Source organism: Tinamus guttatus, unplaced genomic scaffold, assembly GCF_059628265.1.
Source record: "Tinamus guttatus ecotype Peru unplaced genomic scaffold, ASM5962826v1 Tinamus_guttatus_pri_ptg000226l, whole genome shotgun sequence".
Classification (NCBI taxonomy): domain Eukaryota; kingdom Metazoa; phylum Chordata; class Aves; order Tinamiformes; family Tinamidae; genus Tinamus; species Tinamus guttatus.
Window position 1 is genome coordinate 2608627 of NW_028288760.1, and position 27440 is coordinate 2636066.

At 46.9% G+C, this 27440-nt stretch overlaps 1 protein-coding gene across 2 annotated transcripts in view; it reads left to right on the forward strand.

The window, feature by feature from the left end:
• COL5A1 (collagen type V alpha 1 chain) overlaps positions 1 to 24466 on the forward strand; it is a 131678-nt gene extending 107212 nt beyond the window's left edge. The window contains exons 38-66 of one of the 2 annotated variants that reach the window (XM_088525323.1): positions 2074 to 2127; positions 3157 to 3264; positions 3515 to 3604; positions 3692 to 3745; positions 4416 to 4523; positions 6327 to 6434; positions 7040 to 7093; positions 7497 to 7550; positions 7701 to 7808; positions 7895 to 7948; positions 8031 to 8138; positions 9041 to 9094; positions 9521 to 9628; positions 10688 to 10741; positions 11115 to 11168; positions 11673 to 11726; positions 12139 to 12192; positions 12742 to 12849; positions 13300 to 13353; positions 13477 to 13530; positions 13885 to 13992; positions 14475 to 14528; positions 14777 to 14812; positions 15621 to 15674; positions 16008 to 16266; positions 16632 to 16744; positions 18435 to 18503; positions 22033 to 22266; positions 24216 to 24466. In XM_088525323.1, the coding sequence (XP_088381449.1) occupies positions 2074 to 2127; positions 3157 to 3264; positions 3515 to 3604; positions 3692 to 3745; positions 4416 to 4523; positions 6327 to 6434; positions 7040 to 7093; positions 7497 to 7550; positions 7701 to 7808; positions 7895 to 7948; positions 8031 to 8138; positions 9041 to 9094; positions 9521 to 9628; positions 10688 to 10741; positions 11115 to 11168; positions 11673 to 11726; positions 12139 to 12192; positions 12742 to 12849; positions 13300 to 13353; positions 13477 to 13530; positions 13885 to 13992; positions 14475 to 14528; positions 14777 to 14812; positions 15621 to 15674; positions 16008 to 16266; positions 16632 to 16744; positions 18435 to 18503; positions 22033 to 22266; positions 24216 to 24362 (2568 nt within the window). In that variant the 3' untranslated portion in view covers positions 24363 to 24466. Of the gene's footprint in view, positions 1 to 2073; positions 2128 to 3156; positions 3265 to 3514; positions 3605 to 3691; positions 3746 to 4415; positions 4524 to 6326; positions 6435 to 7039; positions 7094 to 7496; positions 7551 to 7700; positions 7809 to 7894; positions 7949 to 8030; positions 8139 to 9040; positions 9095 to 9520; positions 9629 to 10687; positions 10742 to 11114; positions 11169 to 11672; positions 11727 to 12138; positions 12193 to 12741; positions 12850 to 13299; positions 13354 to 13476; positions 13531 to 13884; positions 13993 to 14474; positions 14529 to 14776; positions 14813 to 15620; positions 15675 to 16007; positions 16267 to 16631; positions 16745 to 18434; positions 18504 to 18558; positions 18628 to 22032; positions 22267 to 24215 lie in introns of both variants that reach the window. The other variant, XM_088525324.1, reaches the window with a different exon arrangement.
• Positions 24467 to 27440: the final 2974 nt, after the last annotated feature.

Here is a 27440-nt window from a genome sequence, read left to right on the forward strand (position 1 = left end):
ACCCAGCTCATTTGCTGCTGCTGGTATTTTGCTGTCCCCCATGCTGCATGCTGCATGTTAGCAGATAGACTCTACTTTGTTCTCTGTTTATTTTACAGGAGAAAAAACCTGACTATTTCCTCTACCCAGCTTTGCATTTTTCTCCACTGCCTTTCCTAGCAAATGAGCATTACAAAGGCTTTGCACATTATGCGTTTTTTTTCCCTCAACTTATCACACAGAAATTTAATTAACTTGCCTGGCATTTGCTAGGCAAGGCAATGCAAATACTGCACAACGCAACAGCGGATATTTATTTCCACTCCATAAGACTGACTTTATGGCAGTGCTCGTGGTATTTTCAAGCACACAGTTCTCAGGTCAGGATTAGTTTAAAGGTGAAGATGAGTGCTCACCTGCCGAAGTCTGATTGTACCATTTAGTCTCCCTTCATTGAGTTATCTATAGCATTAGGGACGCCTACATTCAAATAAGGACAAGCAGTGAAGTCTTAACTTGCTTCTGCTGCTTTCAGCACTTGACACTGGAGTAGAGCATCCAAGTGAACGTGTATATAAACACAGCTTTCCGTTATTTAGAGTGTGGATTCCCAAAGAAAACCATTCCCTAATGGCTTTCGTTAGTCATTCTGGTAAGGACCTACCTATATGAACAACTGCTTGCAGGAAACAAGTTTCTCTCCATCTTGGCCTGGATGAGGCTTGCAGAAATCCTTCCCCCCAGCTCCTTGGGGGCACCCGGGTTTGTCCACAGCCCTTTTGGTATCTCCGACTTCCAGCTGCTAGAAACAATTCAGCTTAGGCTGCCCATGAGGCTACTAGATTTAGTGCCCAGGCAGATTTTAAAGCAAATGGTCAGTGCTGGCTCACTTAAGATAGTTTCCCATTTCTCTCCCCTTTTTTTTTGGTCCACTTTTCTTATGATGTGCCGAAGGGGAGAGGAGATAAGCACAAAAAAAAAAAAAAAAAAAGGAAAATTGAGACAGGATTAAAAAAAAAATTAAGTCCAGCATAGAAGTAGTTGGAATATTTTTCTAAAAATAGGGTTTAAATTGTACTTTGGTTTCACACAGGTATTTTACCATTTCCCCATCGACTATGGGATATTTTCTGTGATCTACAGGCAGCTGTACTAGTGCTGGGTAGTCTTTTAGCATCACATGGTACCATTGGCTTGGGATTTATCTGATCATCTTTTGTGGCAATGAGAAAATGAGCTTTTAAGCCCTAAATGACATTTTTCAAGCATGTCAACCTGATATAGCAAGAATGATAATTATGTGCTTTTAGAAGGGTGGTTTAGGAGAGCTAAACAATTATCGTGGTGATAGTTCGTTACTGTCACCCTTTAAAGGTCATTCTAAGAAGCTGTCATGGGTCTCAGATTTGCAGGCTTGGTTATTCATCATCATTTGGTGATCTAAAGAGAAACACACTAGTGACTTTTTTAACAGGTGTTGATGAAGGAAATAAAACTTCACTCAAAACCCAAAGCTGACATGGTTGTGTGCTTAGCAGAACTAGGGATTGGTGCTGCCTGTGTGAAAAATGAAAGATGGTCACCCAGTTCCAGAGCTCCTGAGAAGCTTAAAATGGCAATTTTACCAGAAGTGGGAATAGGAGAAGGGTTATTAAGAATTGCTCAGCGTTAAGCATCTTGCCCATTCTGACTTTAGTGGCTATTTTCTCTATAGGTTTCAGGAGTGTAGCAATTTTTAAATACTTTTTTTCTTGCATGTGTGGCCAGTCCTTCAGTAGCTCCATCAGAATAGCAGAGCTGGGCTGAGGATCTGGTCCCTGTCGGAAGGACTCAGTGCCCAGGGAAGTGCTGCTCCCAGAGCCCTTGCTGGAGCTGAAAGACTTTGATCATCCCTTTTCCCTTCCACCCCTTTGCAAATATATAGATAGATATTTTCCATTTTCTGTTTGATTCCTCCTTTCTTTTGCTTTTGGGTGTCCATTCTTTCATAGTCAGTAGTCTCCTTGGAGTAGGAGCAGTTGAGGAACTCGCTTGACCCTCGCTTGATTACTCATGAGAAGTGTCATCGATTTGTCTTCTCCCTTTTCCCAACAGGGTTTCCAAGGCAAGACCGGCCCTCCAGGCCCTCCTGGTGTCGTGGGCCCTCAGGTAAGAACCGTCTGCTCCGTGGTTGAGCCTTGCCCGTGCAGCATCCCGGGGATGTCCTGGATCAGCTGGGATTAGCGGCACATTGCCCAGCCCAGAGCATCTGCACAACCAGTGTCCGTATCCCTGAACAGGGGCTTGCAGCCTCATGCATCAGTTTTATAGCTAGAGCCTCAGACCAAATAGGACTGGGTCTTGGTAGTCATCCCTTCTGAACTGCTGGGGAGGTGCACTCTTTAATTAAAAAGTAATTAACTTGTCCTCTTTAGTGGCAGTGTCAGTTCCACAGTTTATAAATTCCCTGATTGGGGCAATTCCCTGTTTCTGTCTATCTTCACAAGTGCAAATTAGGTTTTGTGGCAGTTGCATTTGGCTCTTCTGTGCGTAGTTAGTGTGATGGGTGGTTGCTGAGTGATCACAGCGTTATCCTTCTGCTTACACTAAGCGGCACCCTGTGGCGTGACGTGAGTTATTACCATGGTCCCAGCGGACACCAATGTGCAGGAATGTCACAGACTTGTGCGAAGGGATTTTGTCCTCCCCTGGAACGGGCCGCTTGGGAGCCTTCTGCCTAGAGCCTTACGTTACACTTGTCACCATTAGTGCCCCTATACAGCACAGAGGCAGTCAATAATTGCCATGTACTACAAGCCTAATCCATTATTTATGCCCAATATGAGGAAGAAATAGCATGATTGTAGAATACTTAGGAAGCTTTCAATATTAAAAACCCTAAGCATAATAACCGTAATAGTAGTATCTGTCACTTATGTGAACACTTGAATTCCAGTGGTTCCCAGTGCCTGGAGGTTGTTAAGTACCATTTTAACCCCTTTCAAAACAATGTCCCTTTATATGCTAAAAGAAAGCATCCCTACTGGGCTTCCCAGTGATGCCATGTGTGGCAGAAGAAGCATCTTCTGTCCCCTCTGTCCCATTGCAGCTTAAAGGATGAAACTGTTAAACTTTATCATTTTTTCTTGCTTGCTTTGCTGATCTCCAACACCTTCTCCTTGATCTCTGCTTCTTTAGGGTCCGACCGGTGAGACTGGCCCAATGGGTGAGCGGGGACATCCAGGCCCTCCAGGGCCCCCCGGCGAACAGGGTCTTCCTGGCCTCACTGGAAAGGAAGGGACCAAGGTAGGCGACTGCTGCTGCAGTCCTACTGCGTAGGATGGAGATGAGGATGAGCCCAAGTTCCCTTTGTGGGATGAAGAAGGAAGGAATTCAGCAGGAAGGAAGGAATTCACTTTCTTTGCAAGTCTGGTGGAGAGCAGAGGATTCAGGAAAAAGATCCTGTTTCACAACGTGCCATCAAGAGTTGAATCCAGAGAAGGGGAACTGAGTCCTGAAGTCTGCAGATCCTCAGGATTTATCACTCTTATTGCAGGGTGACCCTGGTCCCGCCGGTCTCCCAGGAAAGGACGGTCCCCCCGGCTTGAGAGGCTTCCCTGGAGAGAGGGGCCTCCCTGGCCCCATTGTAAGTAAAGGCTTTTCCAGCCTTTCCAGTGGGAGGGATGCTCAGGCAGCACACGGCTCTGGAGTGACTTTGTTCTCCTCCTTCCAGGGTGCTCCAGGCCTGAAAGGCAACGAAGGTCCCCCAGGCCCCCCAGGTCCAGCAGTAAGTACCCTTGTCCTCACATCACCACCTAACACGTTTGCAAGCTTGGCAAGCCAAAAGTGAGGTGAAGTCACAGCTCAGAGCTTTGCCTGCTGTTTCTTTTGCACTATCTTACTGCTTGCTGTGGATACTGCTTTACTTTACAAGGCACGTGTGTAATAGTTCAGTCATTTTGTGGTGTCAGCCATGAACATATGTGACAAACTGAGGGTGCTGGATGATTCAGGACATAGAGAATGAGGAAGCTGAGCATTTTGCTTCAGCGTCACCAGCCTTCCTTCTGAAAGCTACTCCCACTTGAGATTCTTGCACAGTGCAGCCCTCCTGGAAGAAAATATTCACCTTATTCACCTGGAATAAAATATTCAGCCTTAACTGTGAAATGGCTTATGCTCTTCCTCCAAACTCTGATAATATGCTCCCAGGAACGGAGCTCCCTACTCTGGCCCTGGAAGAACTCAGCTATTCCAGGGATTTTAATTAAAAAGATTCCACAGGGCCCCTTGGGTTGGTGGTACCAAGTCATTACATGACAGTCACCCCATCAAATGCACTCGCTTGCTCACATCTGCACGTGATGCATTTGCAGCATCCTGCTGTAGCGTCACCTTCTTTCCACAGCTCTATAAATCCGTATACGCCGATTAATGCTGCTTTCTTCTCCAAACAGGGCTCTCCTGGTGAGCGAGGTCCTGCGGGTTCAGCTGGCCCAATAGGCCTGCCAGGACGCCCGGGCCCACAGGGACCTCCAGGACCTGCAGGTGAAAAGGGAGCCCCGGTAAGGACTGGTGTGAGATGATCGGTTGGGGGTCAAATAGGTGTGTGGGCAGCTGAGTGTGGGGTAGCTCTGTAAAGGGAGAAGAAAAAAGAATCCAGTTAAGAAGAGTCGTCTCGTCTTGGCTGCATCAAGGCAGGTAATGTTCTCTGCTAACTACCCTGTTTGGGACATCCGTGCTGTCAAAAATGGATATGGTGCTAGGGACCAAAATAACTTGAGGCCTTAGGAAGGTATGCGGACTGAAGAGGTGAAATGACAGGCAGTGTGACCTTGTTGTGACAAATAGCCACAGGACAGGCCTCTGGGCACTGAAGTGACCCTTGTCTGCGCTTATGAGAATATGAGAGTAAAGCAGCATCTGTGATCATTTCCATTGGGGCCAAATCTGAGCAGCACTTTTTAATGGATGCAGTGGAATAAGCCATCCTGGACTGTAGCTAAGCAACAGAAGTAACAACCACCCCGAATAAAAGTGGTGCTGAATAAAATCCTTATCCCTGCTCTATCCCTGGCCGAGAGCCCACGGCGGGTAGCCAGGGGGTTGTGGCTGGGGATCATCCCCCTGGCTGGGGATGCCGCGTGCTCCTACAGCACACGTGGCCCAGGTTATCCCACCGGCGCCCATAGGAAGGGCTGATTTAAGCAGGATTGGGGCAGGTAGCTGCTGAGTGCTGCCATATGGTCCTGCCCCTGCGTGTTCGACAGCCTGTGCAGGCTGTCAAGTCTTTCGCTCCCGAGGCGTGCGCGTGAAGCATCACATGAAGGCAGCAGAGACTATTTTTGTGATTGAAAAACACAGCATCGTGGCAGTCCCAAGGAGGCAGGCTGCACATCTCTCTTACACCCAAATGGTTTTGCAGAGAAATATCAGCGGCTTTTGCTTTGCCTGGTTCAAACTCGAGCTCAGCTTCAGGTGCAGCAAAATGGGCAAATGCTGGCATCAGTTATTTCAGACTGCACTAGGACACTTGGGTTGACTGTTGTTATTAAAGGTGTTTATCAACCTCTGTATTCTGTATTTGCAGGCTTATTAAAAATGCTGACAGCTAGTCCAGAGGCAAGAATTTCCTGGTGAATCAGCTCTATGAACATCTGTACTGCCGAGTGTCTATATGATGTGTTATTGGATAGATGAATAGGCAATTTATGTGGCATCTATTTATCCAGAGGAGAGCATAGATGCGATTAAATTATGTGCTAGGGAAGTGAAAAATATCCACTGTTCAGTTCCTATAAACAAACAAAATTTGATTGAAGGCTCCAGGTTTGAGGAATAGAAGTAGATCGTTGGAGCAGGAGGCAGCAGAGATTGGTTTGTTTGCTTAGTGTGTTTTCTGCTGTCCAGAAGGCTCGGGAGGGAGGTCAGGGACTCCTGAGAAATCTCCATCTGCTGTGCAATGGCCAGGAAGGAGGCAGTCATGCAGGGAGGATTGGCATCAGTAAAACTTGGCTTGTGGGAATAAAAGATAGTCGGAGTCTTGTTCCTTATTGAGAGAGAGATATGAGGGAGATGACAGAGGGCTCAGACTGAACATGATTATGTTGTTATAGCAGCAAAATTACAGCCGTGATACAAGCATTCACCATTTAGATTTATCTGTGTTTTATTTGTCTCCTGAGATAGAAATTTTGTCTTGCTGAGACAACGAACACAGAGACACCCATGAAACATCCGCTGAAAACTAGCTCTGTTACACACGATCCTATCACATGGGGTCATTAGTTAATGTTAATGGAATTTAATGGGTAGATAGGAAGATGAAGGAGAGTGTTATATAACCTGTCTGCTCATTTCATTTCTAGGGTGAGAAAGGTCCTCAAGGACCAGCTGGCCGGGATGGCATCCAGGGCCCCGTTGGACTCCCAGGGCCAGCAGGTCCTGTTGGGCCACCCGGAGAGGATGGTGACAAGGTGAGAAAAGTCTCTCCACGGTTCTGCTCTCTTGGAAGAAACTGTGCAGCATGATCCTTCCCCACCGTGTGGATCTGCTGCTTGTATTTGATTGTGTCAGATTGCTGCATATCCTAACATGAAGATGTCTTGTAGTCCTTCCGATGCTATTAGATCAACCGAGTCAGATTTGAGGGAGAATCAGACTGTGCTGTGTGTGCATTGTCAACTGGACTGTTTGTGGAATCACACTTACTCTCCATAAGCTTATTCTGGATGTTCTGCCCCCAGATTCCTGTCCTTTCCAAACTTTTCCCCACTCTTTCAGTCCCTCTGGATTCTTAGAAGACATTGGCTGGGCTGTATCACTCATCACAGCTAACAAGGGTAGCAAAAGGATATCTCCAGCTTCTAGCAGCAGCTCAGGAGAGATTTAGGGTGCAGAAGGGTTTGGTTACACATGCAGTGGCCAAAGCCCTGGCCTTTTCCAAAGCTTCCTGGGGAAGGCTTATGGGACTTGACATCTTTGGAACCAAGCCCAGATGTGTAAGACTATTACTTGATTGTCGAGGTGTTGAATTGGTCACCAAGGCGTTTGAACTAACTGTGCACCTTTACCCTGGCAGGGTGAGATTGGAGAACCTGGTCAGAAGGGCAGCAAGGGCGACAAAGGGGAGCAGGTAAGTGGGACACATGGCTTTGGTAGCTGCTTTCCAGCCGGGATACATACTTATGTTGTGTGATTTGCTGGGAATAGAAAGCTATATGTTTTTAATTTCTCCCCTTTTCTTCACTCCCCTTTTCTACATTGAATAGCAACTTTTTTGCAGAGAGACTCTTTAGACACATCTTTGGATGTGTCCTTCAGTGCAGTGCTGTCATACTGTTGGCATCAGTCCTGCTAGAGGCTGGTGTGTCCAGTGAGACCTGACCCAGTCTTCCCAATCCTTTATTTTGAGAGTTTGTGCTAGTCTAAGGGAGACTGTGCTGGAATGGCTTCTTATTTTATAGGTGATCTTTTATTTATTTATTTATTTATTGCTCTGCTGCCAAATGTGACTCTGCATTTCTGTTTCTCAACAGGGTCCACCAGGTCCTACAGGACCACAGGGTCCAATCGGTCAGCCAGGCCCAGCGGTGAGTATTGTCCCCTGTTAGTAGTATTCCTGTCCTTGGGAATCGCTGTAAAGAATTGCTGTTGGTGACTCCCTGTCAAAGCTGGGTGGGAATGGGGCTTTGCATGCAGTGTGTGCCCACACTAACCCGTGTTAGACCCTTTCCTTGTAGGGTGCTGATGGAGAGCCGGGTCCCAGAGGACAGCAAGGCCTCTTTGGTCAGAAAGGTGATGAAGGACCCCGAGGTTTCCCTGGTCCCCCCGGCCCTGTAGGATTGCAGGTAATTTCCAACATCAAGGGAGGGCTTCGGGTAATGGCAACGAGGGTTGAACTTGAGCTGAGTTATTCCTTCCCACATCTCCATAGGGCTTGCCTGGACCACCTGGTGAGAAGGGAGAAACAGGCGATGTTGGGCAAATGGTAAGATGTTTTCCTCCCTTTATTTCCATTGCAGACATTGCTTCAAAAAACATGACTTACATTTGCCTCCCTTTTCTTTCAGGGCCCACCAGGCCCACCTGGGCCTAGAGGTCCATCTGGACCACCAGGAGCAGACGGTCCACAGGGTCCTCCTGGGGGAATAGGAAATCCTGGCGCAGTAGGAGAGAAGGTAAAATACTCAGGAATACCCAAGCTGAGCCAGCAGGAAGCTTGCTGCCAAAGTCATTTGGGGGTTTTATGATTAGACACTCTTCTTCGTTAAGATATCAGTGTCATGGTCATTTGTAAAGGCAAGTGGAGGCAGGAAAGCATCCAAGAAGATAAGCCAGATCTGCTTGTCGGTAAAGCCTTGGCTTATACTAATCCTTGAGAGGGCTCAGGTGCACAAGTGCCTACCAGCTGCCCGTGCACAATTACTATTGGTCTCATTAGAGACCATTTTTGGGATGACAAGGTGAGAGTTTGGGCAGGAAAGTGGGGCAGTGAGGGGGTAATTCATGGCTGTGGCCACTTGGTGCATTCACTTGATGTATAAGTCAGTAAATGTATTTAGAGGAGGCAGCTTCTTCCAGCTTGAAGCACATTTAATTTCTGTTTGAGATGCTTGTAATAGTGTTTGCTTCTACTTAAGTGAACAGATTCATTTAAGAATGTATATGTTGCTGTGTTTTTGTTATGAGCCCGCAAGATGGAAATGCACCCACACAGAAAGGAAAATGATAATGCAGTGTCTGAGATGAGCACTAAGGAGGAAATGGGGAAGAAGTGGTGTCAGCCTGGTGTGCTGCTGAGACGGCCCCCAGCAAGCTCGGGGGGAACAGAGGATGTTGAGCACATTAGCAGAAACTCAGCACACTCCAGAAACTGGTTTATGGTCAGTCAGTGCTAGGCCATGAGCAACACCACAGGAGCTGGAATTAGAATATTTTAGCCCTTAATCCAGAAGTTTAGGATTTTTCGTTTGTTTTCTCCTGAGCTTTTGCTTCCATCCCCCTGCTGAGGACTGCTGTGGCCGTGAAGCACTATGACAACAGCAGCATAATCCTGTTTATCCTCCTTTCCCATCTGCAGGGTGAACCTGGGGAATCTGGTGAGCCTGGTCTTCCTGGGGAAGTTGGCCTCCCGGTAAGTGTGCTGCGGGTTGACTCTTGCTCTTTTAGTAGGCGTTAAATACTCTGCCTTCAGCTACAGAAGAGCTGTTCTGCGGTGGTTTTCCCTAAGGTTAAAGGGGTTTCAGAAAGGCAGGAATGTGGATGGGACTGAGCCAGGTGTCTCCTCATTCTGGGGTCAGCCAGAGCCATCGTCAGTGGCCCCAAGGGGCTGGCATAGCTATGAGATAAGATTTTTACAATATAACGTATAGGTGCTAGATATAAGCTACCCATGATTTAACAACATGAACATGATCAAATCTTTGTGGGAGGGGATTGCTAAACCATGCCCACATGTTTTAAGATACGAATGGAGGGTCTTTTTCAGAATTGATTAAAAGATAGTTGGAGATAATGAGATTATTTCCCTGAGCAATGGAAACATCCTTTTTCTTTACAGGGTCCTAAAGGTGAAAGAGGTGAAAAAGGTGAAGCAGGTCCCTCGGGTGCTGCTGGTCCACCTGGCCCCAAAGGTCCCCCAGGCGACGACGGTCCCAAGGGCAGCCCCGTAAGTACCTTGTCCTGCAGAGCAGGGCTCCCTTGCCTTATCCAGCAGAGATTTCCCTGTGCACAGATGTTTGTAGAAACTGGAAGTAGTTGAGCAGACAGAGAATTATGCCCCCTAATGATAGGTGATATTAATCTGTTCTTTTGCAGTGCTAATGAGAAAAGATCTAACTGCAATATATTCCAGTAATGCTCAAGTTGTTAGTCTTTTTTTTGCAAAGCTGTTTCAAAACTCATCTCTGGGGGCCCATGGCAGGCTTGCTTTGCACTTAACGTTACGCGCTGGCAAGATCCTCTGCATCAGGGAAGCTTCTGAGATAGCATAGAGGAAATTTCTGTGAATTTGGGATTTTTACCTTTAGGGGCATCTGATGCAAATTGGTGTAGTCTATTGAAGCCAGTAGAGCTACACTGATTTATACCAGATGACCGTGGTACAGTATTTGTCTTTCCTGCTCCTTTGATGCTTGCAGGTGGAAGAAATTTATTATGTGTTAAGCAAAGATGGTACAAAACAGCAGAGGAGGCAGGGGGGAGTTAGTCATCTCTCTTAGCAGATGGGTTTTAGGGATATTGTATTATTGGTTGCAGTCTATTGTGTGAACACCGTTCTCGGAGTCATTTGAAACGCGCAGCAGACATTGTACTGAGAAGAGTCGGGAAGTGTTTTAGTCATTAAATGCATTGAGAGGATCTTCATGTGAAAATGTTACGCATCATGTAGCAAGCAAACGCAAAGCCTTCCCATCTGCACTCTGCTGCAAGGATTTCACTGTCACTTGGGCGATATATTTTTGAAAAACTAGACAGATTTCACAGTGTTAAGATCAGAGGTTTCCATAGTCCAGTTCTGGAGCTGATCTGATAGTTGTGATGGCGTTTTGGGAATATTTCACCCAAAACTGGGATGTGATCTAGTTCTGTTTGAGGGTGACGACTTAGGATCTTGTTCTGCAGGGTGACTCCTCATGTTGTTGCTGTGGTAGCAGGTCCCTGGTGCTCTGCAGTTCTCCAAAGGCAGTATCTCTAATTTGGGGATATCTTTCTTATCTGTTTCCAGGGCCCAGTTGGCTTTCCTGGTGATCCTGGTCCTCCTGGAGAACCTGGTCCAGCTGTAAGTGTTTGTCTCACAGAACTGCCCTTAAGTTCTTCCTTTTGGTTTTGTGAAGCCTGACTGTTCCCTGGTCATTGAGCAGCAGCAGCTCTGACATTTACTCTCTCTTTTCTGGGGAAAGAGGAGAAAGTTCCACCCTAAAGTTGTTCTTCTGACCATGCTATAATCTTTGGGACAGGAGCAATACAAATGTTGCTTGCTATCTTCAATATTTGACAGTGAATCAGGAAGCCATTGCTGACATTCTTAATGGGAAGGGATGGTGCCTGGTGGCATGAAAATGAGTGGAACCACTGCTGCTATTGCTGACCCTCCATTCAGCTTCATTCTTACCCTAAATAAGGATGCTCATTTCGTTTTTCTCCCCTTTTAGGGTCAAGATGGTCCCCCTGGTGACAAAGGTGATGATGGCGAACCTGGGCAGACTGTGAGTAAAATGATGGACAGGATCTGTGGTGGCCAGTCCCAGCAGTTCCTGTGCTAAATCCAAGGACTTCAGTGCACATATATGACACATTTAACACATGCACATTTAATGACAGCATCTAATTCCCGCTGGCTTCACCCGACATCTGTAAATCCCTTTCCTTCCTTCCTTCCTCTCTGCCTAAGCCTGGTTGCAACCATCTAGCTTGGCTACTCAGCAATGAATTCTGAAGAGAAAAATTAGCTTAAAGGAAGGAAAAAAAAATCTAGCCTTTAAGTTTGCTGTGCCTTCTGGTATTACATTGTGGGAGGGCAATAAAACAAGATACCACCTGCACCCCCGAGGAGGTGTCAGAAGTTGTGCTGACCGCCTACACCTCGGCTTAGCACAAACTCTAGAGCTCAGCTCGAGTTTTACTCTAGAGCTCAGCTCGAGCTCAGCTCGCTCCTCCCTTGCGCATCTCGTGGTGCATTTATGGCTTGTTCTCCTCTGCTCTCCATCTAGGGTTCCCCTGGTCCCACAGGAGAGCCAGGCCCCTCTGGACCACCAGGAAAAAGGGTAAGCTGATTATTTAGGAATATTTTTCTGTGTATAGCGGTATTGATTTTTTTAAAAAAACAATGTTATTTTTAGGCTTAAAGGAGATGCAAAGCAGTAGTTGCATTAAAAAAATAACATGTGCCATCTACAGCCATTGGAAATTGATGGAAGTCCACTAAAGTCCCTGGTTTTTTGTGATTTTTAAAACCCAAATGAAAACATAAATATTAAGTGCTCCTGCTCTTCCTTCTTTGCTGGCAGAGCCCTGGGATTAATTTATCAAGAAGCTAATTTATAAAACTTTTCAGAGATATTTGGCTGTGTGTTGCCCTCTTCCCTAGGGCTGCACTATCATTTTGATAATTCCTCTAGACCATTTCAGATCAGTGGTGATCAACCATGTTTTATATCTATTTTGTGCTTTCCCTAGGGTCCCCCTGGTCCAGCTGGTCCTGAAGGAAGACAAGGAGAGAAAGGAGCCAAGGTAAGCACCGAATGGATTTTGACTTCTACCATATCCTTCTCATGCCAAAATGCTGGTAACAGTTGTGTTTTGAAAGAAAGTGAATTGATTTGCGGTACATTGCAACAAATAATCCTGAATTTGAGGCCATCAGCCTCAAATCTAAGTGTGTGTTTTGTCTTTTAACAAATCCCTTGGATATAAGTAAGGCTTGGTAAGGTTATGGGCATGTTTTTCTTTTTGTGAAATGACCAAGTGCCATATTTGGCAATTTAGTGTGTTGCAAAAAGCATGGCATGCTCTTGCAAGGAGATAACAAGGAGAGGTTCCTGCTCTAGAGAGTTTCTGTTCTTGCTGTAAATCAGCAGAAATGAGCAGGGCTGAAAAGTGAGGCCGTTTACAGGCTAATTCTCAGCACGGAAGGGGTAGGAAGCCGGGGGATTCAACAAGAGGAAGTTTTAACTGTTGTGTAGGGGCCCTATGTTCATTCTGTGTAGTCCTGCCAGTGCCAATCAAATTTGCAGTTTGATGCTCCACTGCATATTAAAGCAAACTGTCTCTTGCATCTAGGGTGAAGCTGGTTTGGAAGGACCTCCTGGGAAGACTGGCCCAATTGGTCCCCAAGGTGCTCCAGGGAAACCCGGCCCCGATGGCCTTCGAGGAATTCCTGGTCCAGTCGTGAGTATTCCCCAGCTGAGGAAAGATGGAGAAAGTTACTGAGCAGGATGGCTTTCCATGCTTTACCAAAATCCATGTGCCTTGGAAGATGCCTTTCTGTAACATTCTGTTCACAAGTGAGCTGGTACTTCCGATGCTCGAATGCCTGACAGCAGTAAGCCATAGTAATGGAGATAATATAACAACAAAAATCGTCTCCCAGCATGATTTATCTGAGTGTTGAGTCTGCTTATCTGCTCTCTGGATAACATTTCCGTGAGATCCCAAGTCCTTTTCCAGTAGAGACTTGAGCATGATAGGAACATAAGTCCTTTTGCCTTCATGGAAAGTAAAGACAAACATTTCCCAGCCATGGTGAGCAGATAAGGATGGGTGAATAATCAAAATGATCCCAGCTGGGGAGCCCCTCTCTGTGGATGCCTTGTCTGAGCAGATTCCATTGCTTTACAGGGTGAACAAGGTCTCCCAGGGTCCCCTGGCCCAGACGGTCCTCCAGGCCCAATGGTATGTGCACGCTGATCAAATTCTATGAGATTTTATAAAAAGTGTAAATGTACAGATGTTACACAGAATCATATTCTCTCATTCTATGTATCCATTTATTTTACCCCCTTTTGTCTCCTACAGGGTCCACCTGGTTTGCCTGGTCTTAAAGGAGACTCTGGTCCCAAGGGTGAGAAGGTGAGAGTGCTGCACACCAGGGCCGGTGTGTGGCTGCGGGCAGCCTGTGTCATTGCAAACACCTGCCTTGCTTGAGGGCATGAGTCTCAACCTTGCAGAAATTTCTGTAATGCATCTTGGTGTGTGATGTGAGCAGATGCCCTAGTGCAGCGGTTCTGTTTCTGCATTTCTAGCATTTTTGGTTGCAAAAACCTAATGTTCCTCCCTGCTCTGGGACTTCCAGGTGTCAGGGATAGCTATAATTACCTTGCTTAGATTTTTTGCTTTTGTATCCAGAAATGTCGTTCATGGGAGGCTTGGGTGTTTTGGTCACTTCCAAAGAGAGCATAATTAACATCTACTGTTTTCCCTTAGGGTCATCCAGGCTTAATTGGCCTTATTGGACCACCAGGCGAGCAAGGAGAGAAGGGTGACAGAGGCCTCCCAGGACCCCAGGGCTCAGCTGGCCCCAAAGGAGAGCAGGTAAATGTCCATTGCACGTGACCCTCGTTGCATGCACCTTTGAACAGTGGGGTTCACTGCCTTGGAGAAGGGAATAACTGCAGAGATGGTTGGCTGCTGTCACAGTAGGACAGACCTGCTGGTTTTTGAGGAATACATCTGGTATTGCTGGGCTTTGCTCCCTATTTGAAAGGTGAAATGAGTCACTCTGGACCCTATTTTGGTGGAAAAGCAGAAGCCAAAGGGTCGTGTGAATATGCTGAAGAGACCTGGAGGGATGCTAACATTAAATATACATCTAGGGGGATGATTTCTATACCTGGCTGCCTATATGAGCTTCCCCCCTCTCGCTCGTCTGGACCATGTACATGTCTGAAAAGCAGCTGAATCTCCAAATCTGAAATACTTCCAAATCAGAGTCAGTGGGGAACAGGGTTTAGCTGTGTAGTTATAGGCAAGCATCTCTGCATTCACATAAATGCCTTTCTCCTTTTATTTTTCAGGGTATCACAGGTCCTTCTGGGCCAATTGGACCTCCAGGGCCACCAGGATTACCGGTAGGTGACCTGTAAGAGCAGCAGGGAGGCTGGTCAGACACGTTTGCAAATAAAAGGAACATCCAACTCCAATGGATGTGAAACATAGAAAGGAAGGGATTTTTAAGGGATTTTTTCTCTTTCTTTTTTTTTTTTTTTATTGAAAATATTTAACATTATTCTACCTCACTTTTTAAGGGGAGAGATAGATTGACAAGTCCTCTAATTAAGAACAATGCTAACTTTCTTTTTTATTTTTCTCTATATAGGGTCCACCTGGTCCCAAAGGTGCTAAAGGATCATCAGTGAGTATAGACATTGATAAATGAAATGCATAACCTGCTGCTACTCCTCCACTTTGGTGGCATTAAGGCAATTAGCTAAAGATGACTGTGGCAAATGTGGCCTTTACAGGCTGTTGAAATCCAGAAATTATAATTGGGAAAGGGTGCTGTTACATGCATTGTACTTTATTCAACATCAGTGTAGCAAAGATCATAACGAGGGCTTCAGTGCACACTCTTTAGGAGAAAACCTACTACTGTAAAGAGAGGATAGTAAAAATAGGCTGTGAAGGCTGTGAAGCGGGAGGTGGCAGCTAAATAGCAAAGAACTTGGTGAGAAATGCCACACTAAAGCCAGCTTCATGTTACAGCTCTCCGTGTACATGTAGCTAAAAATTTCTCCTGGGCAACTTCCTAAAGGCTTTTGCCCTCACGGAACATATTATACATTTTAGTTTTTTGATTTATAAAATGCTAAATTGATTTGGATAGTTAATATTTTCATGCATTGAAAGACACTTTCTTTTCTATCTAGAAACTTAAACAAAAGTTTTCTATTTAACCCCAGTATTAGACAGACAGTTTTTTACCCAATCATCAGAGAATAATCCTCAAAAAATAATTTCTTGGAGGAGGGGAAGAGACTCCTCTTGTGTTCCTAAAGGGACAGGAAGAAAGTCTTTGCCACAGCAGACTGTTACACCTTCATTTGAGGCGACAGAGCACTGTTAAAGGAATAACATTTGGGCTGTGATTTAAGTTTTGGGGTTTTTTTGTTATTTTTTTTTCCCTGAGTAATTCATATTTATCCCTCTGTTTTGCCCTCCAGGGTCCAACGGGTCCAAAGGGTGAATCTGGTCTTCCTGGGCCCCCAGGACCTCCTGTAAGTAGATCCTATGTCATAAGTATCAAATAGGATTGAGATCTAATGGGTGTCATGGTGTTAGTAAATGCAAGATTTCCAGACAAAGATGCAGCAGGTAGTGAGCAGCATCTCTTAGAAATACTGGGGAGGAAGGCAGGATGTGAAAGGATAAGTTGCTAATGGGCAGATGAGGGCATTGAGCCAGCCCTGAAGTCTGGCTGAGGTTTTCACGAGTGCCATCGTGGATGTCTTGCTTGTCTAGTGTGTATCTTGTCATGCTGTTTCTCAGCACTGTTGGCCAATGGTTCTTCTGGCTGATAAGAAGTTATATCTTCCTTCCCCACAAACCAGGGTCCTCCTGGAGAAGTCATCCAGCCCCTGCCCATCCAGGCTTCCAAGAGGACCAGGCGCAACATCGATGCCAGCCAGCTGGTGGACGATGGCAATGCGGACAACTATATGGACTATGCAGATGGCATGGAGGAAATTTTTGGCTCACTGAATTCCTTGAAACTGGAAATCGAGCAGATGAAGCATCCTTTGGGCACTCAACACAACCCAGCTCGCACCTGCAAGGACCTGCAGCTCTGTCACCCTGATTTCCCAGATGGTGTGTCCTGGGGTAGAGGGTGCCCGGGCAAAACGGTGGCTTTCACAGGACCTCCATACAGTGAATAACATCAAATGTAGTAAGAGAAATAATTTGGACACTCCCCAGCCCCACAAGAGATGTGTGGCTGGCAAAGGAGCAATAAGTAGAGGAGAACAGGGGCATTTAATGCAAAATAGCTGCTCTTGTGAGGTGTCACAGTATTATCTGGAAAGAGAGCATGACCATTTTTCCAAGAATACATATAGCATTAGTCCATCACTGGGGCAAAATATCCCTGATAAGATGGTTGTTGACCTTCCCGTTGTTCTGGTTTGAATGTACTGATGTTTTCTTCCATTTTCTTCCATCTCTCACCAATCCAGGTGAATACTGGGTTGATCCTAACCAAGGATGCTCTAGGGACTCTTTCAAAGTTTACTGTAATTTCACAGCTGGTGGAGAGACTTGCATCTTCCCTGACAAGAAATCAGAAGGAGTAAGTCCATACAATCTTTTCCTCCCCTCATATTGTGATGATAATAGATTGTTTCTCAATATGAGTGTTCACAGACAGCCATTTTCAGATGAAATCAACAATTCAAAGATTAAAGAAACAGAATATTTTTGTTAGATGAAATAAGCTTCTAAAACAATAAGCAATGCGTATACAAAGAGCATTTCTTTGAGTGAAAAGTCATTTTAAACAGTGTTCTAGAACAAGTCTGATTTCCTAGACATGATAAAACCTTAATGTTTTATGTTGCTTTACAAAGGCAGAAGTTTGTGTTGGCACCAGAACTGTGGGTCCGGCGGAGCTTCGTTTAATTCATCCCGTTTTCCCTCCTGTAGCCTGTCTGCCCTGCTGTTTGCAAACATAAGCACTACTGGCTCCTCTTCCCTTACTTTGTCTTCAGGCGGAGCAGATGATGTTTATCTCCTGTATTTTTTCCTGGTGTTTCTTGTGGATATTTGATTTCCTGAATGGTTGACAGTAGCCTCAGCTCTGTCCTGCCCCTGGTGCACAAGGTTGATGGAGTTCACACGTATTGCTATATTCAGCTCATCTGTGCTCAAATGACTGTCACACTGGCTCTGTAGGAGTCCTCCAGCCACCAGCTGGGATGCTCCCCAAATGCAAATGGTTGTTGCTCTTTTGCAATGCTCATAAAGGAGAGAAAGGTCCAGCCTGCTGTTTGTCCCCACAGCAGAAGGAGAACAGCTACCATGCTAGCACTGATTTATTATAAACCACAGTAGAGTTTAAGACAATATCCCATTTTAGTCCATCCTTAGCACTGCAGAGAGACACTGACTTGTTTTATGGTTCACATCATGGGAAGGAAAGGACAGTCCCCAGACACTTGCATTACGTTTGGCCATTTTTTTTTGAGAGCTTTACTGGAGAAGTGAGGGAACTTGTGGAAGAGCAAGGAAGCGGGCTGTAAACACACTCCTTGTGTTTTGACTGGAAAAAAAAAATGATCCAGCCTAGACAGGTCTGCCATAGAGGATGCTCCGACAGCTCATTTCTTGTCAAGGTCACTTGCAGTGTCGCTCCCAGTGCCTGGAGCTCCATCACCTACGATGGATCGTGGTCTGCGGAGGGGCCCTGCTCCCTGGGCTGTGCTTCACTGCTCTACAAGGGTAGAAAGCAGACAGAGGCTTTTTCTTAATCCCAATCTCTCCCTGCTTCCCAGCCCTACCACATCTGGATTTAGTCAGAGCAGCCTTCTCTGTTATCAGCATCACTTTTCCAACCCAGCCCTCCCTTGAAGATCATGAATCGTTTGCTGTTAATATCTCCTTTTTTCTTCTTTTTTTCTTCTTTCCTGAAAAGGACTGTGCTGACAATTTCACATCCAAAGTATTTAGGGTTACAGATTATTATCCCGTGAAGGAGGGTGATGCTGAGCCATCCACACTGCTGTGCAGCGATGAGCACCCTGACCCAGGGCCACACCATCCATGGTCTCGTTTTGAGGCTGCTGGGTCCTTAGGGCTCGGCAAACTGGGTTTATTACTGGTGCATAAAGGTTAAGAAAACATGTTTCTCTAGAAAATTGGACTACTTTCAGTAAGACATGCAGACTCTGCTTACAAAACTGAATGTAACTTCTTTTAATTCTTTTTTTTTCTTTCCTTCTCTTTTTTTCTCTTTCCTTTCCAACTTGCCGTCTACAAACTAGGCTAGAATTACTTCTTGGCCCAAGGAAAACCCAGGCTCCTGGTTCAGTGAATTCAAGCGCGGTAAACTGGTAAGATGCATCTCGCTGCTTTCTGGTTTTCTTTAACCCGTGTCGTATTTTACAGAGTAAAATGGCTCGCTGGCCCAAAGAGCAGCCCTCCACATGGTATAGTCAATACAAGCGGGGGTCTCTGGTAAGTGGCTAACCTTGGCGCTCGGGCTGCAATCCGAGCACGTCCCCTGCTTTGGAATGGCCAAGCCTGTTGCTCTCTGCATGCTGGACTAATAAACCTCACGAGCCGCGGAGAAAACGTTTCAGGTGGAATGCTGGAAACAAAGTAGGATCCAGTGCGGGTGCTTTCCCAGCCCCAGGTTCTGCCCGACTTTGGAGAGCTGCTGATGCAGCGTGGCCTTATCCAGAGAGACTTCTTATGTGATGCTTTGGTCTGGAGTGGGGCTCTGCAGCCCATATTTGTTATTTGCCTTGTTCAGCGTGTCCCAGAGTCCGTGCTGAGTCTGGGAATCTGTCCCTCTCCAGGATGGGGCTGTCCTTGTGGCAGAGCCCCATATACCCCCACCAGCCTCTTGGCTTGGGGGACGTCACTCACTCAAAGGCAGGTTTCAAACCAAGTGTGTTTTTCAAGCCTGGTGGCCTTGAGCTTGGCTTAGTGACAATTAAGGATTTTTAAAGGGAGAAAACCTGTCTTGGGGTCAAACAAGACATTGATGTCAGCAAGAAAAGCAAGACACTGAGCTGAAAAGGAAAGAAATCTCTAGTGTTTGGTCCTGTGAAAAGGATGGTCATGCACATGTGGTCAAACTTTGGTCCAGGACCTCAGAGCAGCGAGTAACTACCATGAATTGGGTCTCCTTGAGCAACAGAAACATCCCACTTGTGTGTTAGATCCTTTAGGATTAGTGGGATGTGGCAAATAAGCTCAGTTTATCCTTGATTCCACCACGGGCACAGAGGTTTCTTGCCATGCAGAGAAACTTTCACCTTAAAAGGCAAGCGATGAGGAAAACCAGCCCGTTGTTTTCCTTCCTGAGCCGTTTCTTTGCTGCTGAGCACACGCTCGGGTTCTGCCCACGAGAAGGCAACGGCTTCTGTAGCTCCTTCTGCACCAAGCCATAAAGCCAAAGCTTCAGCCTCTTAGTGACTTGGAGGGCAATCGCTCATAGCTTCATTACAGGGCACTTAATTAATGTTATGAGCACTCCTCTTTGCCGCCTTTCTGCTTTTCTTCAGTCTGTTTGGCAGCTACTGTAGAGACTGAATTGCCAAAGTAGGTTTTAGGGCCCGATTTTTAAATAGAAATTTCAGCGCTACTTAGAGCCCCTTTGTTTCACTTTCTGCATTGCCATTTTCTTGCTTTTTACCTGTCCTGTATTGACTGTTTGAGAAAGAAAAAAAACCACCAGCACATAGAAGACCTTTTTTTAAGCAAAATACAATGTTTTAAGCACATAAGCCATAAAAATGAGGTTTGTTTTGTAAAAGCGCCTGTTGTTTTGCTCCCGTCAATGGTTTGGAGCTAGGGAATAGGAAAATCGGGGAAAAACGTGCCTGGAGAAGTGGGTTTGAGTTTTCCCACACCCTTTGGGCACTGATCCGAAGGCTCCCTCAAGACCATGGGGAGATTCCTATGGATGGGAGCAGCCAGTGAGCTGCATTTGCAGGTGCTTAATGCAGGCTGTGCAATCCAGGCAGCATTTGCCTTTCTTCTGGGCAGGGGACATCCAAAGCAGAAAGGACACAGCAAATGTGAAGTACAGAGAAAACAGCTTATTTTGATGTTTTCACATCTTAATTGATCAATATCTGAGGAACATGGAGTATTCACAGCTCATTTCCTACCACTTGTCCTGATGCAGCCCAACATGGTTAGAGGGATCAAAGGGCTCCGGGTGCTTCCTTGAGGACTTTCCTCCCATGTGTTACACATGTGCACACATAATTCCCACTAGCCCAACAAGCCCTTCCACCCAGCCAGCCCTATTACCATTCAGTGCCAGATGGCATCTGTCAAAACCAAAGCATCACACTAAAAAAAAGGAAAAGATGTTTTTTTGCCAAGCCGCATTCCCAGAGCACACCTTGTGCACACAGCTGGTTCCCAGGGGCTGGAGCTTCAAAGGGAAAGGCCCTTGTACCATCTGTAGAAGAAAGAGCAGCAACATCCCTTAAACTTCTGTTCCCCTCCTTCTACGTCCTGGTGGTTCTCTGGCCTCTCTCTGCGCCTGGCATGTTTGGCTTTCCCCTGGTCAGTCATATTTAGCTCTCAGGAGGACAGTGCAACAGTATCCTGACAACCGGTTGGTATATTTATTTATTTTTATTCCCTCTCACTCATGATTGTGTTGTCTGGTTATGAATCTCTTCTACTGTTTGCAGCTCACAGCGCAGCTTGATGTTTTTGTGGCACCTCGAAGAACCCTACGCTGTTGGCGTGCCGGAATTTTTCTCCCGGTTATTTCAAAAGACTTGGACTGTCTGGAGCTCCCAGCCCACGGGCAGCAGCTCTCGTAGCTTGGCTGTGGTTGGAGATGCCCCCTCATTTGCAATCAGTTTGCACATGCAATGTAGCTGGCCTGTTGCACGTTTGCCTCCTTGGTGGGGTATGAGATGAAGTCCCACCTTAACCTTATCCCTAGGTGCTAGGCAAATCCTAAGGTGCTGCATGGGGGCTCCATGGATTGTCTTTTGCAGAAATACATTCCTAGAAGCAGCTCTGCTCCTGGGCAGAGAGGGATTGCAGGATGGTGCAAATCCCTGTGACGTGCACAGGGATAGGGAGCATCCCTTCCCTCCTGCTGAGCACTGCCGTCCTGGACCTCACCTGCAGGAGCTGAATTTCTGCAGATTTGGTGCCACGTTCGCTTTGAAAGCAGCGTGTGGACATGCAGGAGAGATGCTGGGGAAATACCCCAGCATGTGCAGAGTGAGGTCAGGCAGTGGGAGCAAGCAGGGAATGTCCCCAGCTCTGCCCTGCACCTTCTGCAACCCCCGGGTTGCAACCCCCGTGCAACAGCAGAGGAGAGCGGGGCCCCTGGTAGCCCAGCTGCAGGGTTGGAAGCACCCAGCAAGTGCCCAGTGGGGTGCCAGGAGCCCGGACGAGCATCCCGAGCGGGACAAGCATCCTGACTGGGGTGCCAGGAGCCCCAGTGAGCATCCCGAGTGGGACAAGCATCCTGAGTGGGATGCCAGGAGCCCCGATGAGCATCCCAAGTGGGACAAGCATCCCGAGCAGGATGCGAAGAGCCCCAGTGAGCATCCCAAGCGGGACAAGCATCCTCAGTGGGATGCCAGGAGTCCCAGTGAGCATCCCGAGTGGGACAAGCATCCTCAGTGGGATGCCAGGAGTCCCAGTGAGCATCCCGAGTGGGACAAGCATCCTGAGTGGAATGCCGGGAGCCCCAGTGAGCATCCCGAGTGGGACAAGCATCCCGAGCGGGATGCTGGGAGACCCGGGGGGTATCCCAATTGGGACAAGCATCCCAAGCAGGACAAGCATTCCAAGTGGGATGCCAGGAGCCCCGGCGAGCATCCCGAGCAGGGCTCCGGGTCCCTCACTGCGCAGCGTGTCCCCTTCCCACAGCTCTCCTACGTGGATGCGGATGGGAACCCCATCGGCGTGGTGCAGATGACCTTCCTGCGGCTGCTGAGCGCCTCGGCCCGCCAGAACGTCACCTACAACTGCTACCAGTCCGTGGCGTGGCACGACGCCACCGCCGACAGCTACGACAAGGCCATCCGCTTCCTGGGCTCCAACGACGAGGAGATGTCCTACGACAACAACCCCTACATCCGAGCCGCCCTCGACGGCTGCGCGGTGAGTGGCCCCGAGCTGTCCCCCCTTTGGTGGCCTTTGCACCACCTTGCTTGGGGTTTGCTTCCTAAAACTGCTTTGGGATGCTCCGTGTTATCCTCTCTCTTGCTCCACTCACCCCTGGGAGCTGAGCGCTTGGCAGGTGCCAGTTGTGTTGATTTGGAACCCCGTTTTGCTACAAAACATGCATAATTCCCACCCTCTACAATGATTGAAGCCCATGGGACCAAGAGATGTTTAACAGGAAAAAAAAAATCCCTATAATCCAAGATTAAAATGATTCTGTTTTGGCAGACCTTTTTTTTTTTTTTTTTAGCTGTAGGAGTAAGGAGCAAAATCAAATTAGAATCACTTATTCTCTTAATGGTGCTGCAGAAAGGGAAAGGACATTCATTCCTCTGCTGCAAACGTACAGAAACCACATGGGGAAGTTTATCCTCAAGTACTTCCTATCTCCTGATAATGCAACGTGTTGTCAGAATAAAAAAGGGAAAAAAAAAAAAACCCCTTCCCCTCCCTTTTCCTTGTTAAGTGCCAGGGATGCTGCAAGATCGTGTGTCACAGATCTTAAGGCTGAGGTGTCTGATGAGAACACTTTGTGTAAGAGATTCTGCTCAGGTGCCCTACATTGCTCTTCTCCCTAATGAGGGATATTTGCATGGAAACGGGGCTGCAGCTCCTGTGGGTTTGTTGTCCCTGCAGCTCCTTATGGGAAGCTGTAATGCAGCCTGGTGTAACCAGTCTCAATGTCACAGGGAAAAGATGTCACAAAAATAAGCAGCAGGGAATGGGACCTGGGGGAGCTGGAGCAACTCGGGTCCCTGATGCTGCTCCGGATGCTCCCAGATGGATATTGGGGATAATAGAGCCTTGTTGTTTGGACCGGGATGCAGCAATGCTGCCCAGGTCTGAGATGTTTGGGTACTTGGCTGTGTTTTTCCTGCTCTAACAGCCCTTTTTCTGTACCTCTGTTCTGCTGAGATGCACAAATCGGCGAGTAGGGTTGAGCCAAAAGCTGCCCCATAAATTCACTTGTTTGTGCACTTTTTGTATGCCCTCGGGTGCGCTTCTGCTCCCCTAATAATTATTTATATTTTGGGAACAACTGTATGGCTACCAGGCACAATAAAAAAAAGACACCCTCACCTTGTGAATTCCATCAAACTTTAAACACGGTCTTTTTTGAGAGCCCTCGGATATAATAGTCGAACTAATATATTCAAATTAAATCGCTCACATTTGCTCAACAACCCATGCGTGTCCTCAGGGAGGCAAAACAACTCTACCGCAGCCACAGTTTTACTGGTCTCCTGCTCCAGCCCTGAGATGTGCTGAAAAGCCACTTTTAGTGTCTTTAGATCTGCTCAGCAACAGCCTTTTCTGCTCCCGAGCCCGAGCTCAGGCCGTTGTCCCTCCTATTTGTGCTCAGCCGTGGGCCTGGGGACTGGTCCTTCCCTGTCGAGGTCACTAGTTGTGACAGCAGCTGCTGCTTGACACTTTGTCCTTGTAGACCGTGTTTTATTTGACCCGTCTCTATTTCTCCACATCAGATTCCTTGTTTTACACCTCCCCGTGGTGTAAGTTGGCCCGTAGGGTGCTGTCATCAGGAACCTTCCTCTCCTTGTCCTCGAGTTTTGTTAGCTGTGACTGGCATGAGAGTGCAGGGACTCCAACCTTGCCATGCGTGTCCTTGTGGGGTGCATAAAATCCAAATAATCCACCCCTCTTGCCTTGTTCCATGGATCTGGTGCAAGTGCACACCTGGGAGCATATCTGTTAGGTTTTGGGGTGAATGAATCATCTTTAGGGACCGGGTCCCCGTGGATCAGCTTTGATGGCACCTAGGCAAGTCATCTCCATGTGGACTGGCTGATGCTCACGGGTGGTAACTTTCTGTCACCGTGTCAAAGGTGTCATCACCGTTCCTCTTTCTCCCTTTTCCCCTCTTTCAGGCAAGGAAAGGCTATCAGAAGACTATCCTGGAGATCAACACGCCCAAGGTAGAGCAAGTTCCTGTAGTCGACATCATGTTCAATGACTTCGGAGAAGCGTCACAGAAATTTGGATTCGAGGTGGGACCAGCTTGCTTCTTGGGCTAAGAGCCACCTGAAAACTAGTCTCCAAATGAGCAACCTCGTAACCTCATTGCGCCATTTAATGAATTAAAAAATCTAAAAAAAAAAAAAAGAAAAAAAAAAGAAAATCCCTTGTCACATGCACGTTCTGAAACTGGACAGTGATGGGTTGTTATTTTTTTTTCCCCCCGTTTCATTCCTCGTTTTTCCCGAGTTCTCCCGCGCCGCCGGGCGCAGAATCGCACGACCCGCGCGCCCCGCTCCCGCCGCCGCCTCCGTGGGGTATCCGCACGCGGAAGCAGAGCTCAGACTTTTCCTTGCCGTGACGTGACACCCGGCGCTTGTCTCTAGGTTATTTTCTTCGTTTGCTCGCTTGGTTTCTAAGGAAAAAAAAAAACATGGAAAAACTTGAAACTCCTGCGTTCAACTTGACGTTGAAGTCCCGACAGCCCTGGCGCTAACCCGAGCCCTGCCGCTCGTTGACTTCCATGAGATTGGGATGCAAGCAGAAGTAATGGCCATCTCCAGAGTTTCCAGTGCCTCTATTGAATCATCTTTGTTTTTTTAATCAAAAATTAACCCGATAAATTTGACAGCAAAAAAAAAAAAAAAATCACACTGGGCATCTCCTTCCCGGGTGTTAAAGGTGCTTATATTTTTGTATGTTTGTAAGTAAATATATGTATTTTATATTATTTTAAATGTTTAAATGTTTCCGGCTTCAAAACATGCATGTGACCCTGTCTGTATTCCCGCTCGCCTCCCAGCCACGCGGCCACCTCGAAATGCCATCGGTCCCCCCGTGCCCGAGGCCTGCAGGGACAGGGGGTGCTCAGGGGCTGCCCTTAAACCCAGGCCGAGGTCCCAACCCGGAGCCACCGGTGCCTTCTGGAGTCATTTGCTCCAAAGCAAGAATAGCCAGAGCCCCTTTTGCAACAAAATTTCCACCAAACCCTGATTCAAAACCAGGATGCAGTTGAAATCTCTGCTTTTTCACACGCTTGTTTGCCTTTAGCATACGTGGTTTAAATTAATTTCTTCCTGCTTTTTGTTTCCTGCCCCACCTTCAAAAATTCTGCTAAAATGAAGATATAAATCCATTCCTGGTGGCAGATTGGCCTGGCAGGGGAGACCCATTGGGCCTCTCTTCATATAATGTGTAAAAAAACAAAAGAAAGCAAGCCAGAAAAGGTGCTCTCTGTTTTTATATTTCTCTTTGTGGTGCTATCTATTTGAATACCTTTAATACAACACTGGTGATTCCCTGCCAGCGGCCAACCTCCCGCATCATTTTCCATGCACAGTGCATGCCTCTCTGCTTATAAATGCATGTTGCCTTCCTCTGTTATGTAGAAAACCTGCTTTTCTCCATTGTACTGTGGTTTCTTATGCGGCCCATATAGAAAGTATTAAATGTGCTTTTTTCTTTTTTTTTTTTTTTTTTTTGCAAGCATATTCATGCATTTTATGCAGCGGTAACCAGGCCAGATTGTACTCGGTCGCTCAGTGTTCGTGGTGCTAATTTATGTATTTGTTCCCGTACGGAGGTGAGGATGCGGCTCCCGCAGCCGGGCTGCCCACAGTGTGCAATGTTCCTTGTCTTCCCGTGTGGCATTTTCGGATTGCAGCCTGCTGCTGACACCAGCTTGCTTTATTTTTTTTTTTTAATTATTACTTTATTTTTTCCCCCATTTTCCTGGCCATTTCCATGTTTGGCTGGAAAATAAGATATTGCAGGGCTTTTTGCGTGGCCGGGAGGCTTAGAGCGCGCTCGAGCCCGGAGAGGGGGGTCTGTCACCGTGCTGGAAATGACATCACATTTACTGTGAATAAAAGCCTATATATGATGTCTTTTCCCCCGCTCCTTCCCAGCGGAGCGCGGCGGATCCCGCGAGGCCGCGCGGTGCTTCTCCCTCCCCGAGACCGGCTCCATCCGTCTCCCTCGTCTCGTTTTATTTCTGGTTATTTCCCACCCTGCATTTTAGGGGGGGAAAATGATTTTTACAAAAGGTGCTACCCTAAAAACCGCCGAGTCCAGCAGCAAAGCAGTGACCAGGAGCGTGGGACGTGTCGGCGTGCGGGGACAGCGGGGAGGTGGCACGTCCCTCTCTGCAGCAAAGCCATATCCATGCGTGCGCATCCGCTAGGTCGTGTGATTCTGTTACCGTGCGTTTTCATCAAGGGAGCTTTTTTCTTCTTTTTTTTTTTTTCCTTTTATTTCTTTGCTTTAAGAAAAAAAAAATCCTCTGTCAACTTCCACAGTGTTGTAATTGTACTGAAGTTCAAAACTGTTCCGATTTCCCCAGACCACTTAGCTCTACGGTATATTGCAATAAAATTACTACTTGTATTTGCAGACATTCTTTTTGTGTAATTTTATTTCCCTCCTCCCTTAATATATATGACTTGAACAAATGTTGATAAGAAAAATAAACCTATGGAAAAAAAAAGAATTTAGTACATTAAGGCCCTTTTTAAAATATACTGTCAAATGACATATTGTACATTTCTTCGAAGCCCAATAAACATGTCGTAAAATTTAAGTGTAATGCCCATAAGAGCTATTTTAAAATATTTTAAACCTGTGTAATAAAGGAATAAATGTAATAGATTTTTTTTCAATAAATCAAGTTTACTGTTTCCACCTAATCCACCGTGATGTGAATGTCTTCTTGGAGTTGGTTGCAGCGTGATTTCCCCACGACCCTCTGCTGAGCGGAGCACGAAGAGCTCGTCAGAGGAGCGGCCAAGCCCCCAAAAGCAAAATATACTGAGAAATCACAAGAGAAGAACGTCGGAGAGGGGACTCCCACTTCCCAGCCTGGGATCTTTGCTCCATAAGAAACGCGGATGGACTCAACGAGTGCTGGGACTGAGAGGAGGAGATAGAGAGGCCGCCAGCCCTCCTCATCCATCATCCATCGTTTCCTCATCTCCATCCATCGCGGTACACAGGAGCGGCTGCCTCCCCTGGTGCTTTTGCCCAACCATGGATTTGGGAAAAAGGAGCAACAGGGCCCGTTGTGGAGGAATCTCCGGATTCGGGTCACAGCCGCCAGCCCCTCCACCTCTAGCAGCGGCACCTTTCAAACGAAGGGAGAG